The 16933-nt window shown below is 41.8% G+C and overlaps 1 protein-coding gene across 1 annotated transcript in view; it reads right to left on the reverse strand.

The window, feature by feature from the left end:
- Nucleotides 1-16933, reverse strand: part of LOC134360082 (procollagen galactosyltransferase 1-like) — a 198020-nt gene that overhangs the window by 39472 nt on the left and 141615 nt on the right. The window contains exons 13-16 of the mRNA XM_063074163.1: nt 15538-15657; nt 5874-5950; nt 3133-3239; nt 5-137 (exon numbers count right to left, since the gene is read on the reverse strand). Coding sequence (XP_062930233.1) covers nt 5-137; nt 3133-3239; nt 5874-5950; nt 15538-15657 — 437 coding nt within the window. The remainder of the gene's footprint in view (nt 1-4; nt 138-3132; nt 3240-5873; nt 5951-15537; nt 15658-16933) is intronic.

A 16933-nucleotide genomic window follows, 5' to 3' on the forward strand; every position in this document is an offset into this window, starting at 1 on the left:
ATACCTCTTTCCAGATGGAATAATGGCTAAGAAAACATCCAATTTCTCCCTTGGTCAAACTCCTTCCTGTGTATGGGTCAGAATATCCTGGCAACATTCTAATTCCCATAGCTTTTAAGGTGCTACTGTTCAAAGCACTGTGGAGATAAAATAAGGGGAACAATGCATCAAGAGAGTCAACTTGCTTGAGAATAGAAGATAAACATTGCCCACTGGAGAAACTGATACACTCTTGTTTACAGTTTATTTGAGCACTTTACAGCAGGCTCCTTCTTTTTCCATGAGATAACAGGTCTGATGTTGTTCTGCTTCTACACTAGGCCCTTTAAGACCCCCTGATGCCAGCATAAAGCCAGGCTACAAGGTGTCCAAGTGTCTGATTTTAAAGTCAGTCCTCAGCCAACACTGGACTGGGACCTTCCAGAGTTCAAGTTGGCAAGTCCTCCAAAGCAACACTGAAATGTTTACAGGCATTTCTGAGATTTACTCAATAGGCCGTTATAACCGTAGACCACTTATTTGTTAACAGGGAGGTCCAAGATTCCCTCCTCCTCTCTGCTGTCCCAGCTCAGCTCTGTTGGCTCATTACAGCAGTCAGAATAAGATTTATTATCGCTGACTAATATATTTATTTATTCATTGAGAGATACTGCCTGGTAACAGACCCTTCCCACCCATGCTGCTTATTTACCCGCATGTAACCAATCAGTCTACTAACTCCTACCACTTTGGAATGGGGAGGAAACTGACATCTGGTGTGAGATGAGAACAGGAATTGGTATGGATTTGCCTCCCAAACAGTTAAATAATCTTGTCTGCGATCAGCATCTAGGCTTTTAAAAAAAGAATGTACACTTGGTTGGTACAGTAGGACACGCACATCGTTTGGAGAATGCCCCAGTGTGGACCAACGCCGGGTCAGTGAGAGGCAACAAATGTGTGCAGACTTGGAAAAACATACAGGAAATTAGTTACTGTGAAGAATCCAACATGAAGCTTGTACAGGTGAATTCACATTCCATTCTGAGCTATATGTTTTAGCAGTGTCTTCAACTTCCCAAAAATTAGAGGAAGTAACAACAGTTCTTTCATATTAGTGAGTACTGTCATGCAGTTATATAAGAAAATCAGCTAGTAGGTTGTTCCAAGCAACTTGGAGAACTTGCCACAGTTCTTCTGCAGGCTTTGGCTATCTCAAGAGCTTCTGTCTTGCCAGGAAATCCCAGACAGCCTTGATGATGTTGATATCAGGGCTCTGTGTCGGCCATACCATCTGAAACCATATAGAAAAATCTAGGATGCCTAAGACTTTTACACAGTTCTGTATGTGTTGCACAGCAATAGCCCTCGTGGTGAATAAGCCACTCGGTGGAATGGGTGAGGTAAACAACACTGGATGAAATGATGTTAATCAGACTGCAGAAAATATGCCTAGGAACATAGTTGAACTGGAAAGGTAAGTGGCTTATATGACAGTGGGGTGGATGAAAGGGGGTTGTATGGGAACGAAAGAAGAGCACAAGACATAGACCCTTCACTTTTTGGTGAAGCACAAAATTCCCTCTTCAATAGGGAATCTATCAAACTTACTAATCCTTTTCTACAGAATACAAGGACATCCCTTTAGAACAGAGATGAGGACAATTTCTTTAGCTAGAGAATGGTGAATCTGTGGGATTCATTGTCACGGCTGGGTATATTGGGCCATTGGGTATATTTAAGGCAGAGGTTGATAGGTTTTTAATTAGTAAAGGAGTCAAAAGTTATGGGGAGAAGGCAGAAGAATGGGGTTGAGAGGGATAATGAATCAGCCATGATGGAATGGCACAGACTTGATGGGTCGAATGGCTTAATTTTGCTTCTATGCCTTATATATGTCCATAAGGATTGGAAAGGGGATGAGCTTCTGGGGACTGTGAGTCAACCATGAGTGGTATACACACAACCAATCATACTTGAATCTGGCAGACAGCATTGCCTCCCACTACAGAATAGCCTGACACAGAGCTACCACAATGGTGAGGTAAGAAATGGAGTCAGTGTGAAACCAGCCAGAACCTCTAAGGGCAGACGGAGAAAGTGGAGAAAGGAAAATAATTAACTTCAGTCTTCACTGAATGATCAAGTTAAACTTGGCTGTAAACCACATTCCTTTTCAGTTTTCAGTCAGATCTGTTAAATTATATTGGCATATATTATCCTAAATACAAAAAAATGGTTAGCCACACATGAAATTTAAAACAGAAAGTCCTGATTTTAGCTTAACTCTCTCCACTTGGCACACAGTTCATTTGCCCGAGGTGCATTTAATTTCAAAAATTGCAGCCACATTTTCTCAACCGGCAACAAACTAATTCATTATTCCTCCCACAGCAATCATTCTGGGCTGTGGGCTTATCCACCCTTCCCAAAACATTGCATTTTATATTTCAGTCAGGGAACCAGCTAAGGGTTTAAATTAATTGAAGAGGGTGGATGATATGGTTTGTGGCAGCGAGGGGCTGGGCACCTCAGTAAAATAAACTTATCAGCATATTTGGAGAGTTGTATTTGTCCACATTTGATCGCAAGAAGCAATAAAACGTATTTCTCTTCTCAATTTTTTGTTCCTTTTCCAGAACTTTCTTTCTCCGTGTATATTCTTCCCGGGAGACGACATCTGGCCCTGCCCTGAAGCAAGATCCACGCTTAACTTTTCCACTATGAAGCCTCCCAAGAATATTATCTTAATTCAGAATTGAGAAGATTGCACAGTTCAGCCCAGGACTTAAATGCAAATTTAATCAGACCTGTGTAACTCCATCACTAATTGAGGAGGTGGAAGTTGAAATTATGCTTCACCGGACTACATATGCCCATTGTTCATTCAAATACAAGCACAGAGCAAAATCCCACAATTGGTGACAGGCAGCCCCTGGTACTGATGAGTGGAGAAAGAGCGTGCTGAAAAGTCGCACTCCTCTCCCAGTCATGTCAGAAAATCTCTAGCCTCTCAGCAGGATGAACACATGGGCAGTTTGAACATTGTCTCTGGTCCTGCTGAACGGCAGTCAATATTCTGATTCCCACCCTTAGGGCCAATTGAGTTTACCTTCCCTGAGACTTGTACACCTGGAAAGGAAACCTACTGACCTTCCATCCACTGCATCTATTATCTTGCAGTCAATCTCCTGCTCGTACAGTGCCTGCAGCATCCTCTCCCGTCTATCCGGACGCCGCTTGAGGTTTATTAGATAAACCTGCCACAAAATAAGACAAGTACATTGGTTACATTAATATAAAATCCCTTGACAAATGAATTCAGTAGACAAACGAGCCTCTGGATGGACATCAGGTTATGACAAAGAAGGGACGTGTGGGGATTTCATAGTTAACTCATACCGGAGTGAATGAAAGACCTGGATGATCAGTCGAGAGGAACTTCAAATCCCACTCTGTCATTTGGGAGATTCAAATTTATTTAATTAAATACAACCTGTAATGAAAGGCTGGTTATCTCAATCATGGAAAATGCTGGATATTTATTCAAAAGTACTTCATGGAAGAAACCTACTGCCCATATCCAGATACATAGCTATGCAGCTGATCTCACCTGCGTAATGAAACAGCCTATCAACTCAGTCTGATAAAGGATAGCTAGGAATGGAAAATAAAAGCTCACATCGTCGGAATGAGATGCCCATCACCCCTACTGGGGTATAAGCTGGCGACATGGACAACAGCTCACCAGAGTCCTCAGTCCTGGGACATTCCTTCAAGCTTTTTCCAGGTGCAACCCATCTTCTTGATATATCCTTCTTCTCACAGGGATGAGGCCTTTGGAGCTTCTATTAATGTTTCCCGTAGCTTTGGATTTTCACGAGATGAGATTTCTAGCCCCAGGCCCAACCGTCCTCCTTTTGCAGCCGGGCTTGGGACCGCTCATGGTAGAGTTAGGAATGAATAACTAAAGCACACTCTCCCTCAACCAAGATTGTCAGGATCACTTCTCAGGTCCCATACAGCTGTATCTCCATGTTTAATCTATATAGCTCAGGCATTGTAATGGGATAGTGCAATCTGCCCTCTCTAACCTGAATGTTCTGATGGAAGAACTCTGTAAACTTAGCAGGTTCAATGTTGGAGTACTGGTGAAAACTTTCCTTCATATCTCATCACCGACCATCTACATAGGTTGGTTCTTACCATGGAATATTACAGCACAGAAGGAGGCCAAAGTACTCATGCCTGTTATTTAAAAGAGCTTTCCTATCAGTTCCATATCCCTGTCCTCCCACCATCCCTCTCACACACACACACTTGTATCAGTTTTAGAATGTTCCACATTATATCTTACTCCTCTAATTAAACCCTTGAAAGCCAAGAATCATGCTACCTGTCTTTGAGTACCATTTTTCAAAATTCAACCTGATGGCAACAAGCTTGTCAAGACTTGTACAAGTCCACTGCATCATCAAGTTAACCCAGCTGGAAAAAATCACCATTACCATTTTATAGAATGAAAGCCAGAAGGATTGAGAAATTGGGTTTTGTGTAAGAGTATGTCTGATAAAAACAAAATAACAAGAGGTAAAAGAGAAATTAAAAAAAATATTTTGATGTGATATTTTAAAATTTAGTGTTTTTAGACAAGTAGCCCCAGCCTAGAAATTTGACTACTATCCTAACATCAATATTTGTTTCAGCATCAAGGTAGAAGAACTGAAAATGTACTAAACCAGTTGGTCCTTGTTAAACATATCTATAAGCTGTCTGGATGTTAATATAATCATTGAAAGACATTGTAGTTTCAGCATGGACACAGGCTCAGTCTGTTAGCACTTATCCACAGCACAAGTTAAAGTGGGTGGTTGGAAGTTTTTGCAAATTCTATTGGTATCCTCTCAACGTCTGATTTCTGATTGAATATTGAACCCATGAACACTACCTCAATACTTTTTAAAATTTTTGCACGACTTATTTAATTTAGCTTATATATACACACACACTGTAATTCACTATTTTTTCTCTATTATTATGCATTGCATTGTACTGCTACAGTTGCAAAGACAACAAATTTCACGACATATGCTGGGTGATATCAAACCTGATTCTGATTATGATTCTGGGTAGGGAAAGAGGCTATGCTGAGGGACCAAAACTTCGAGTGCAGAGGATACATACAGAGGTATATAGCAGGTGATATACGGAACCAAAGGGAGTGGTAGAGCCAGGTGCAATTGCAACATTTACAAGATATTTGGACAGGTGCGTGGATAGAAGAGGTTTACAGGAATGTGGTCCCAGAGCAGGCAAGTGGGACTAACAGGAAAACATCTTGGTTAGCATGAACAAGGTCAAAGTAAATGCATATTCAATGTAGGTATCTGTTACCATTTACAATCTTGAGATTAATTTTCTTGGAGGCATTTACAGGAAAAAAAAATACAATAAAATTTTACAGAAAACTATGCATAAATAATCATTGAGGTAAAGACTGACAGACATCAGATCTGCAAAAGAATACAAACTGCAAATAAAAAACGTAATACTGAGAACATGAGTTATAAAGAGTCCTGAAAGTGAGTCTGTAGGTTGTAGAATCAGTTCAGAAGTTATTCATGCTGGTTCAGGAGCCTGGTGTTAAAACCCAGATGGACAGCACCGTGCATAACTATATGAGTAGAGGGGGCCATACCTTTGGGAGGAGTTTGCAGTCATAACGAAATATCCTTTTGTCCAGGGCCAGGGGCTGAGCATCAGTGTGGTTGTCAGGGTCAGGACTGGACGATTGAAGTCAAACTCTCTCTCACCCTTCATTTCCAATACAGTACTGCATCTTATGGGGAGAGCCGAATCCCTCAGAAAACCCACCTGCTCTGCATCATACTTACCTCATCAAAGTTCATCTTATCCGGATACCTGGGCGGGAGATAGGTGAACTGTGATGGTGACATCGGGGGCCCAAAAACTGCAGGGGGAAAGACAACACGTTTTGTCTTCTAAATCCCAACAACAGATGACAATATGGTTGCACATAAAATGGATGAACCGAGCTTTAAAACTAGTGACAAGTGCTCCTGCAGTCTGCCATCCCTTTAGAATTTTGATATATTTTGTGATAGTTACATATTCTTCAGTGGTCACTGAGGCATTGCTAAGGTCTGGACAGGGGAATGACTGTTCCCTCAGATCAGCCATCCGTTTACGAGCTCCGCCATATTTCCCTCTCCCGAGGGAAGTTTGAACTTAACTTGTTAGAATCAGCGTCAACAATCCTCCGACATCATGGTACACAAACAGAATAAGTGGTATCTTTACAAAAGTCCAGTGCTATATTTCCAACCCAATACTCCAGTAAGCTGTAGCCAGGCAAGGGCATCACCTTTGTTCATCACACTAGGTGCCCTTGTTTGCCTGGGTGAACCTCACTTGGTGAGTGAAATGTAACATGTTATGCCTGAAAATGGACACTGTCCAATCCAAAACATTACCATGCCTTCAAGCATGGTTAGGACATCTTTTAGCATACAGTTCTTTCAATAGGTATGACGTCAACTTATCATCCACATGATATAACACATTGACTGTATATATACAAATATTTAAAGATATCAATAGATATTTTATGTACTATTCACCAGGTCAAAAACACATTGTATTATATCTATACACTGAACGTAATAACACTTTTAGACTCAAATATAAACTGACTGCTATGTAATCTGCACTGATTATTATGCTAAACTATATATTCAGATGCATTTTATGCACAAGATGCTATTTAATGTACAGGCACTTAACAAATTCATATACATTTGGTGAGACAGTGGGTCTTCTGTTAAATACTCTTCCTAATCAAGAACCATGGTGATCAAGGGTAAGGAACTCGGGTCCAATTGCTTTGTGGTTCAGTGTGTCGGGAGCATCAGTGTTTTAGACGGAGGCTAAATGTATTGGAGGGAACAATTATCTAAAGTCAGGCTTGAACTTATCTTCCAATTTTCACATAGGTCCAATATGTTTCCCAGAACTGGCTGATTGCTTGGTTAAGCGATTGAGTTGCAGATGTAAGAATTCCAGAGCTATTAAGTTTTTCAGCCGCTCTGCATCCTGAACATCCTGATAAATCCCGAGAGGCCTGGCTGAAAGCCAAGACAGCCTCATTTTGTGACGTGACTTCACTACTTGGCTCGCTGCACTGAAAATTGTTGGCATGGTTTTCTTTCCGCTCACCCTCTTGTATTTGAGGACTACTGAACAATCAGCTTGGGCCTTACTTCCAACACAGACACCTCCGAGTGAAGTGCCACAACCAGAGAGAAAAGCTTGTCTAAAGGGGCCTCAATCAGCGGCCTATGGCTGAAGAGTAAGAATCAAGCAGAGGCCTAGCTGATCGGCTTTACGCAGGTGAAAAGAGTTCACAATGCAGCAAACTGGACAACATGGTAGTCCAATGCATCATAGCATCAGCAATCAGGATTCAATTCCTGTTGCTGTCTTTAAGGAGTTTGTAAGTTTCCCCAGTGATAGCGTGGGCTTCCTCTGGGCGCTCCAGTTTCCAAAGACGTTTGTGTCAGGGTGAGTTAGTTGTTGCTATGCTACGTTAGTGCCAGAAGCATGGTGATACGTGTAGGCTGCCCCCAGCACATCCTTGGATTGTGTTGGTCATTGGCGCAAAGGACATATTTCACTGTACGTTTCAATGTAGACGTGTCAAATACAGCTGATCTGATCTAATCTTTTGAAAAACAAGAGACATTTCTTGGCTAATCAGAGCAGGGACCCGGTACTGGGCTCAGACCCTTGCTCCAGTCTGATATCTGCAAACTCACTTCAGCTCAGTCTAAATCAGTAACAGTGGAAGCAGTAGGACTTCTCTTTGGGGTGACTTTGCATTCTCTGTTTTGGGGTGCAGATGCACATGTTGCTCCTCACCCCCATTCTATTAAAGTATCACACCGCTTCATGGTAACATTTGCACTGGAAATGGTGTGGGAAAAGCTCACTAGCATTCCTGGGATGGAAGTGTTGTCAGATGAAGAGATATTGAGCAGCTTAAGCTTCTAATGTCACTTCGGTTTAGAATGATGAGAGGTGATGCTGTTAAGACACATCAGGTTGTCAGGATGGATACTGAGATGTTGGCTTCCCTCGGAGGGCACGACTAGAACCAGGAGACATAATTTCATGTTAAATGGTCAACCATTTAAAATAGATTGGCTTCATTTGTCACGTACATCAAAACACCAAAACATACAGTGAAATGCAACATTTGCATCCATGGCCAACAGAGTCCGAGGACGTGCTGGAGCATTTGTGTGCTTCTGGCATCAACGTAGCATGCCCACAGCTTTCTAACCCTAACCCGTAAGCCTTTGGAATGCAACAGAAACCCATGTGGTCAGGGGTGAACGTACAAGCTCCTGACAGACAGCGATGGAACTGAACGCAGGTTGCTGCTCTGTAATAGTGTTACACTAAATGCTACACTACTGCTCCACCCTAGAGAGAAAAAAATGTGCAAATTCCTCGCCAATGGAGGGTCACGAGTGTTTCCAATTCTCTACCCCAGAGAACTGTCATTGAATAGAACCGAAGTAGACACAACTGAACTTTGACAGCATCAAGGGATGTGGTGAGGGAGTGGAAAAACTGTTACTGACGGCAAGATTGCATCAGCCATGATCTTACTGAATGGCAGGAAAGTCCCAGGAGCCAATTACCCTTGTCCTATTTCTGTTTACGTTCACGCACAAATCCAGGACGCCGGCTTTGTTATTTATTTATTTAGAGATGCATTGTGGAATCAACCCTTCAGGGCTTTCAAGCTGTTCAGCCCAGCAAACACCGGCAACCCCTAACCTAATGACCAATTAACCTTACTAGCTGGTACGTCTCTAGACAGTGGGAAGAGACTGGATCACCCCCAGAAAGCCCTTGTATTTCATGGGGAGGGCCTCACAAAGGATGCCGGGATTTAACTCCAAACTTCTACGTCTTAAGCTATAATAACGTCCACTAACCACTTTGCTCCTGGAGCACCCATTATACAGACTGTTTCGCCATCTAAATCCAGCCCCCGGTTCTCCTTCCCCCCTGTACAGGGAAAATCTGAGAAACAACCAAGAGCATGCTGATTCCTGATTCCTCTCACTAGCAAAGGCACCTGCAGACCAACCGTGACACCTTTCAATGGCTGAACTACCAGAGTGGACAATGGACTAGGCTATCATTCAAGTCAGGCTCTGATTTAATGCAAATATGCTAAGGAACCCTCAGCATGAAAAGTGAAATATAAACTGATGAAATCTGTTTATTACTGAGGACTGCTATTCCTTATAACTGCACAAAATGCTGAGCAGTTTCACTACTGGGATCATATTTGGTCCAGCTCCAGACCTTTGGTTAGTCCGGTGTCATGTTTTCTTTTAGAATAGGGATATGTCTGTACAGAAACAAGAAAAGACAATTATGGACCAAGTACACTTTAGCATGGAGAAATCAACAGACTAACTCGACAACCCTTCCATTATTATTTCTTCTGTGCAGTCCCCACTTACATCTACCCCAAGGAGTCTTCTGTTGTGTATGAGAGATAAGATAGGGAATTAACAAATTATTCTATAGTGAGAGAATGGTGTTTTCTTTCTTTCTCACTCTCTCTCTCTCTCTCTCTCTCACACACACACACACACACAGCTATTCTTTAGCAGGAGCTACTATTGACAAGAGAGCACCATGGTTATCCCATGATCCTCTTCTGACTTAAGTAGGGATAACTGAAGAAACACTACCCTCTCTGAGGTTGGTTAACTCGTAGTCCAGACCAGGGTTGAACCTGGAGCTTATTTTGGTTAACATGCTACAGTTCTGAGTCAGGATCTGTGTTTCGCCCTGTTAGCCACAGGGAGGATAGTTCAATTAGCTTTTAAGTATTGTGTCTGCTATTTCTTTACTTTAATGCAACAGCAGTACAGTTTGACTAGTGTTTCCTGCCCCTCTGCATGTCAGATCAGAATTTAATTTACTACAAAGAAATCCATTGGCTGTCAGAGCATAAACCTCAACTATTTTGTCCTGGGGTGTTCATTCAAACATCTGGCCTTACTTCAAAGAGCATGGCAACACGGCACTCCCAAAATGTGTTTTTCTCTCTCTCTCTCTCTCTGCCAACTCCAATCCGGAAGCAGAGAAAGAGAGTCAGTAGATCTTTTGGCAGGGGCACTGGTGTAACAAGAGGAACAATCTAGTGACGTGGGGATATGAGGGAGAAAAGTCTCACTCTCACCCTAAATCCCACTCTCAAAGCACTGAAAAAGAAAGAAGAACAAAACCAAAGGGCTGAGGAAGAAGGTATGGGGAAAAGGTGAGCCAGGGAGAATATCAGAAATAGGAGCAAGAATCTAGGCCTTCAGGTCCACTACACCATTTATCGTGACCATGACTGAACTTCTACCTCAGCGGTATTTAAATAAACTCAATGATTAAACTTCTACAGCCCCCCCAGGACAGAGAATTCCATAGGTTCACCACCCTCCAAGGAAAGAAATGTTTACCAGCAGTAACTTTGTTTGGCCAAACCCTTCTTCTGAAACTGTAGCTCACAAGATGTACGTCAGAGCTAGTCTCTGCAACCCACCACATCCATATGCCAAACACTTTGCCCAAATACATTAATCCTCCACATCCTTCTATGTTCTGTTATTTAAGTGCTTGTTTCCTGTCTCTGATACATAGCCATTGGATCTGAAGCCATCACTTTCACATGTCAACCTCTCTCAATGTAAAAAAAAATCCCTCAGCTCCTCTCTAAAACTCTCCTCTCACTTTAAACCAATGCCTTCCTGTTTGTGATCCCCCTACCAAAGGGAAAACAATTCTGCTCATCTACCCTGTAACTCTTATAATTCATCCCTCAGCCTCACTATCTGCACAGAAAACAAACCCAGCCAATCCAAACAGTACATGTCTTACCCCTATTTCACTTCCCAAATTGTATCACATACACTTGTTGGGATAAGTTCTACTTGCCAATGCTTCACAACTTTTCATTTGATCTATATCTCAATTATTTACTTATTTAGTGAGCGTAGGCCCTTTCAGCCACATGGTCCTAGCAACTCCACAACCCCAATTAACCTTCATCTAATCACGGAACAATTTACAGCGACCAATCAACTTACTAACCGTTCCGTCTCTGGAATGTGGTAGCACATCACAGCACCCAGGGAAAACCTACACTTACATCTAAGTTGCTTATAGATATCACAAAATAGCAGAGATCCCAGTACCACTTGTTGCAGTACACCACTGGTCACAGACTTCCCAATCAGGAAAATACCTATTACTTCCTTCAGCCTTCTACCACCATTTAATCAAAGGAACATTAGCTATCCCCAATCTTTTAGCACCTCAACTGGCTGATAAAGATACAAAAACTTACTACTTTGCTTTCCTTAGTATTCTGGGATAAATTCATTATATAGCCTTGGAGAATCACTAACTTTTTTTTGTAAGCCAGTAATATTTAACACGTCCTCCTTAATACTGACCTGTTCTGAATTATCTACATATCCCCCCCTGAACTCACTACCTTCCACATTGTTTTTCTCAAGTGAATACAGAGGAGAAGTATTCATTTCAGAGCTTCCCTATACTTCCTGACTCTATATACAAATTACACCTTTGGTTCCTAAAGACACCGCTCTTTTCTTGGTTATCCTCTTGCTTCTCAAATACAATCAGACCCTCCCCCATTTGCCCATCTTTGGCTTCTGCACCTATATGTTGGCCTTTAGTGATTTTTATACAGGCACTCCCAGTCCCCTTGAACATCAGCCTCTCACCATTTAAAAAGTGCTCTGCCGTTACATGTAGCAAAGTGGATGGTCCCACATTTTCCACTTCATTTGATTGTCACCCACCCAGTCAGCCTGTTGCTGAGACCCTGAAGCCCCTTTGCATCCTCCTCCACACTCACGACCCCAGCCCGTTACGCATCTCCAGCAGGTTTGAGATTGTGAATGTCGAGGGGCTGTAGAGAGGGGTGGGGAGACGGGGTGGGGACTAGTGTTGGGAGAAGGGGGAATGTGCATCCTGGGGATTAAATGGGATCTTCTGCAAAAAGGGAGTAGAGAGAAGAGAAAGGAGATACATGACACCCCAAAATTCTTCACAGTCATTGAACCCTTAAGATGCATGGTTACTATGGTTACAGTGGAGAAAGAACAGCAATTTGTGGATAGAAATCTCCCCAAAAATGGCAATATATTTAAGGGATAAACATTAGACAGGAGCTTATGGATATCTACCCTTCTTTCTGCAACAGTCCCAGGACTCAGTTGAATATTTCATCAGAAGGAGTTCACATCTGACAGCACTGTGCTCTCTGCACTGGAATGTCAGCACAGTGACTGCGCTTCTCCACAGTAGCACACTGCTTACTCCAGTGAACCAGTTCTCCTGACCCAAAGAGCATTATACAGGTAACACAGTTCTACCATCACTTAAAGGAAGCTTCAACACAGAGCGCAGCACGACCAGTACATTCTTGACTTGTGCATCTAAAAAATATCCAAAAATATTTACACAAGCATTAAATATCACTCACTACCCTGTAGCTAAAACAGAGACATGGGTTCATCAGGCCCAGTGCACTCTGACCGATTTCACTCCCAGCCTGACGGAGACATTGCCGCCTCTTTACGTAGAGAGACTATGCTGGAACCTCAAGCATAAAACAATCTGCTGAAGGAACTCAGCGGATTTCAACTCAAAACACCAGCAGTTCTCTTCCTCTCTGCTTCGTCCACTAAGTACCTCCAGCAGATCATTTCCCACAGTTTTAAACACTGCCAAAATTTTTTTCAGCACAAGACATTAAACATGCTGCCACTCTGTTACACTTTAAACTATAGTCGCATTGAACAAAATGAGAATTTTTGCAAATTTACAATCCCTTAAACGAAAGGTATGAAAAAGAAATGGGAACTACTGAGAGAAAACTGGAATCATTTGACAGACAACATGTCACCACAACCTGTCTCAGTTTCCTGACACACACATATTTTTCTTGTTAACTGTTAAAAGGGAAAGGATGTTCTCCAGATTTTTATAGTCACTGCCCCAAATTTCAGAGGCATTATACAAGCATTGACCAGTTATTATTCTTCTGCTTCATGTGCCTCAATTAGAAACAGTATGGGCGAAGATACGTTGTTTGCAATTGTGATGATGTGGTAAATTTCACTGGCTGGAGTCCATGGCTCCAGCTTTTACTAACCCGAACTTCCATGGAACTATAGGTCTTACAGAGCGATGGAGGGCCATCACTGGATTCTACACGAGTCTGCCAGTAAGATACAGTCTTACTGGTAATAATCCTGAAGGAATTGTTCTGGGATCCTGCACGATATCTGACCAAAGGTTTGATCGGAGACCTTGTTCATCTATTGAGGATTTCAGACTTGCAAATTAGGAAGCAAAGGTTTTAAGTCTCCTCTCCTTTCAGATTCCTCCTTCTTCAGCACTTTGTCTTTTCCATCCATCACCTCTATGTTTCTCACTTCATCGTCCCTTCCCTACCCACCTACCTTCCCCCCTCACCTGGCTTCACCTACCACCTTCCAGCTTGTACCCCTACTCCTACTCCTCCCCCCACGTTCTTCTTCCCCTTCCTTTACAATCCCGATAAGGAGTCTCAGCCCGAAATGTCAACTGTTTATTCCTCTCCGTAGAAGTTCCCTGACTTGATGAGTTCCTCCAGCATCTTGTGTGTCCCTCTAGATTTCCAGAACTTGCAGTCTTTTAGTCTTTTGAAACAAATATTTTACTTAATTTAGGTGTTTTAATTGTTTTATAATTTTTCTGTGTTTGAATTAACTTATTTTTAAAATGTTTATGAACGTCTATTATTTACTTCCATTTTAGCAGTTTTGTGTACCTGATTTAAAAGTGACGACACTGACAGATCAAACTTCAGTTCACATCTTTGCCCTGTCAGGGGCTATCAGAGGTGCTACAGGGGCTGGGACCATGCACTGACTGAGACCTGAGATGGTGTGACAAAATCAGTCATCAGCCTGACAAATCTGGACAGCAAGATCCAAGGCATCCTGACTGGGCAGAGGAACATGATGATCCTTCCATAGGATGCAACTTAGAGGTTTTGCAAGCTTTCTGCATTTTAAATAAAATTGTTATGACAAAGAATATACGAATTAAGGCATAACTAAAATGTGCAACTTCCTTTTGTAATATTAATGCTTATTGTTTCAAGAATAGATTACCCTTCTAAAACTCTAAAACAAAACTAAAGTTTTAAGGAATTTTAATAAAGTTTTAAGAAATTGATTTCCCTTCTAAAACTCTAAAACAAAAAAATGTTGTTTTGTTTTAAAGTTTTAAAAGCAAAATCGATCCTTGAAAACATGTTTGTATTTGATTTTAATTTAAAATGATTCTGCAAAAACAAATGCATACATATGGTAATGTTTAATCCTTCTAGTCCCTCTAATCTATTTCTACAACTTTACAGGAATTTTCTAATATAAACTGCATCTGAAAGTTAATGCATTCCTAATGCTATTACACTATGGAGATGACATAAAAGTTTGTTCTAAATTTGCTTCCACCACTTTGGGCTATAATTCAATTGGTCACATTAACCATTAAAGTGGCACTTATAATACTGTTTTTTTTTAAAAGAGTAAAGAAAGCAAACAATTGTGGGGAGATTTCAGTGGCTTGTTTACTTCACTTTAGCAAGAAGCTGGCAGAAGACTGTGGATACAAGTAAAACTAGGCTGCAACCTCCTCCCTTCACTTTGTTTTAGTCCCCCATTTACAAGTTCACTTGAATTATCACTGCACTTTGCTCAACCAATGACCGTCAGTCAAGATCAATGCTACAACAGGTCGCCAAGATCCAAAGTGACCATCTTACAGCAGCAAAAGTATTTTTCATTCCCCGTCTTTTCTTTAGCCCTCTGGATGTCTGTAGTGTATATCCAGATTCACTGTGGGAGAAAACACCTTCTCCAATATACAACAACATTTGTAAAAACAGAGATTCCCAATGCATTTTTACCGATAAAGACGGTGAAGGTTTAAAATAATACAAACCTTTCTTAAAATGTTGTAATGGTTTATTTGGTCTTGTTTATCATCTTCCCTCTATTGTCAAGGCATGAAAAAATATGAAATGAGATAAAACCATTTGGCCTAGAACACAGTGAACTGACCATACTGATTATTTAATCATCTGGGGGAAGGTAACTCATTAGAGGTTAAACTTCCATTAAGTAGAAGGTGTCTTTCCAACTCCTGAAGGACAATGAGAGAGAGATAGCTTCCAGGTTGCAATTAATCATTCTGGAGCACAAGAACAATCCTGACTAGCTGTTCATGTCACTGTCGATCACATAGCAGAACAGGGAATCATGGAAGGGGTTCAGGGTATTTTTGCTGCCCACAATAACTTTCATTTCCCTAGCATACCTATTCTGCTACATCAATGATGGGTCAAAAAAAAACTGTGCTCGAAGCTGCTCTTACTCATTGCGTCCAACATTAGATGGATGAAGTTCAGGTTGTCGTCCTCCAGTGTGCTCTGGGGCTTGCCAGGAACGTTGATAAAACCGTATGGCTCTTTGTTGCACACATACATCTGGACCTCTGCAAAAGAAAGCAACAGGGAGGCTGATTGGAGCCTGGCTATTTGTTTAGCCTCATCTTCCAAAGTAGAAGTGAGCATAACACTGCTACAGCACCAGCGCCCCCGGGTTCAACTACGTCACTGTCTGTAGGGAGTTAGTACGTTCGCCCCCACAACTATGTGGGTTTCTTCCAGGTGCTCTGGTTTCCTCCCACATTCTGAACACGTTTGAGTTAGTAGGCTATTGGTCACATGGTTGTAATTGGGTGACGCTGCATTGTTGAGGTAGAAGAGCCTGTTACCATGCTGTACGTTGTAAATTTTAAAAATTAAAATATTTGCACTTTTTGTCCCAACCCACCAAAAGCCTCCTCCCCACTGAGCAAATCTGCCTCTAGTTCCCTAGTGCCCAGAACTAGCCCACTCTCATCTATACTGTTGACATCAAAAACATAATGTAACAGCTGGAGACCTCTTGACCCAAGCCATTCAATTAGATGAGGCAGTACTGAATAGCAAGTTAGCCTTGAGGGCTACTGTAGCTGTTGCTCTGAATTCTCGTGGGTGTTTTGGGACCTTGCTCAACATCCATGATCCTCCCAGCTTTCCCTGATTCACCCCAGCATCTGAAAATGCCATTAGTTCCATCTTGAACGTGCTCAGTGGCCGAGCCTAACAACAGATCCCCAGGCAAATACAAGAACTGAAAACAGAGGAGACAGAAGAACAAGAGGAGGATTTGGGTGGGCAGTCATTCCAGTCTGATCCACCAACACCAACAGCATGGATGATACCACTTTTTAATCCTGGAGTACTGTGTTCATTTCTGGTCACCTCATTATAGAAAGTATGTAGAAGATTTAGAGAGGTGCACAGAGATTTACCAGGATGCTGCCCAGATTAGAAAGCATGCCTTATGAGGATAGGTTGAGTGAGCTAGGGATTTTCTCTTTGAAATGAAGGAGGATGAGAGGCAGCTTGATAGACATATACAAGATGATAAGAGATATAGATCAGGTGGACAGCCAGAGACTTTTCCTAGGACGAAAACGGCTAAAACCAGGGGGCATAATTTTAAGGTGATTGGAGGAGAGTATAGGGAGGGGGGAAGTCAGAGGTCAGATTTTTTTTTTAAACACAGAAAATGATAAGTGTCTGGAATGCACTGCCAGGGACAGTGGTAGAGGCAGATGCATTAGCAGTATTTAAGAAACTCTTAGGTAAGTACACAGATGATAAAAAAAATAGAGGGCTATGTAGGAAGGAAGGGTTGGATTGATCTTAGTGTAGGCTAAA

This window comes from Mobula hypostoma, chromosome 21 (assembly GCF_963921235.1).
Source record: "Mobula hypostoma chromosome 21, sMobHyp1.1, whole genome shotgun sequence".
Classification (NCBI taxonomy): domain Eukaryota; kingdom Metazoa; phylum Chordata; class Chondrichthyes; order Myliobatiformes; family Myliobatidae; genus Mobula; species Mobula hypostoma.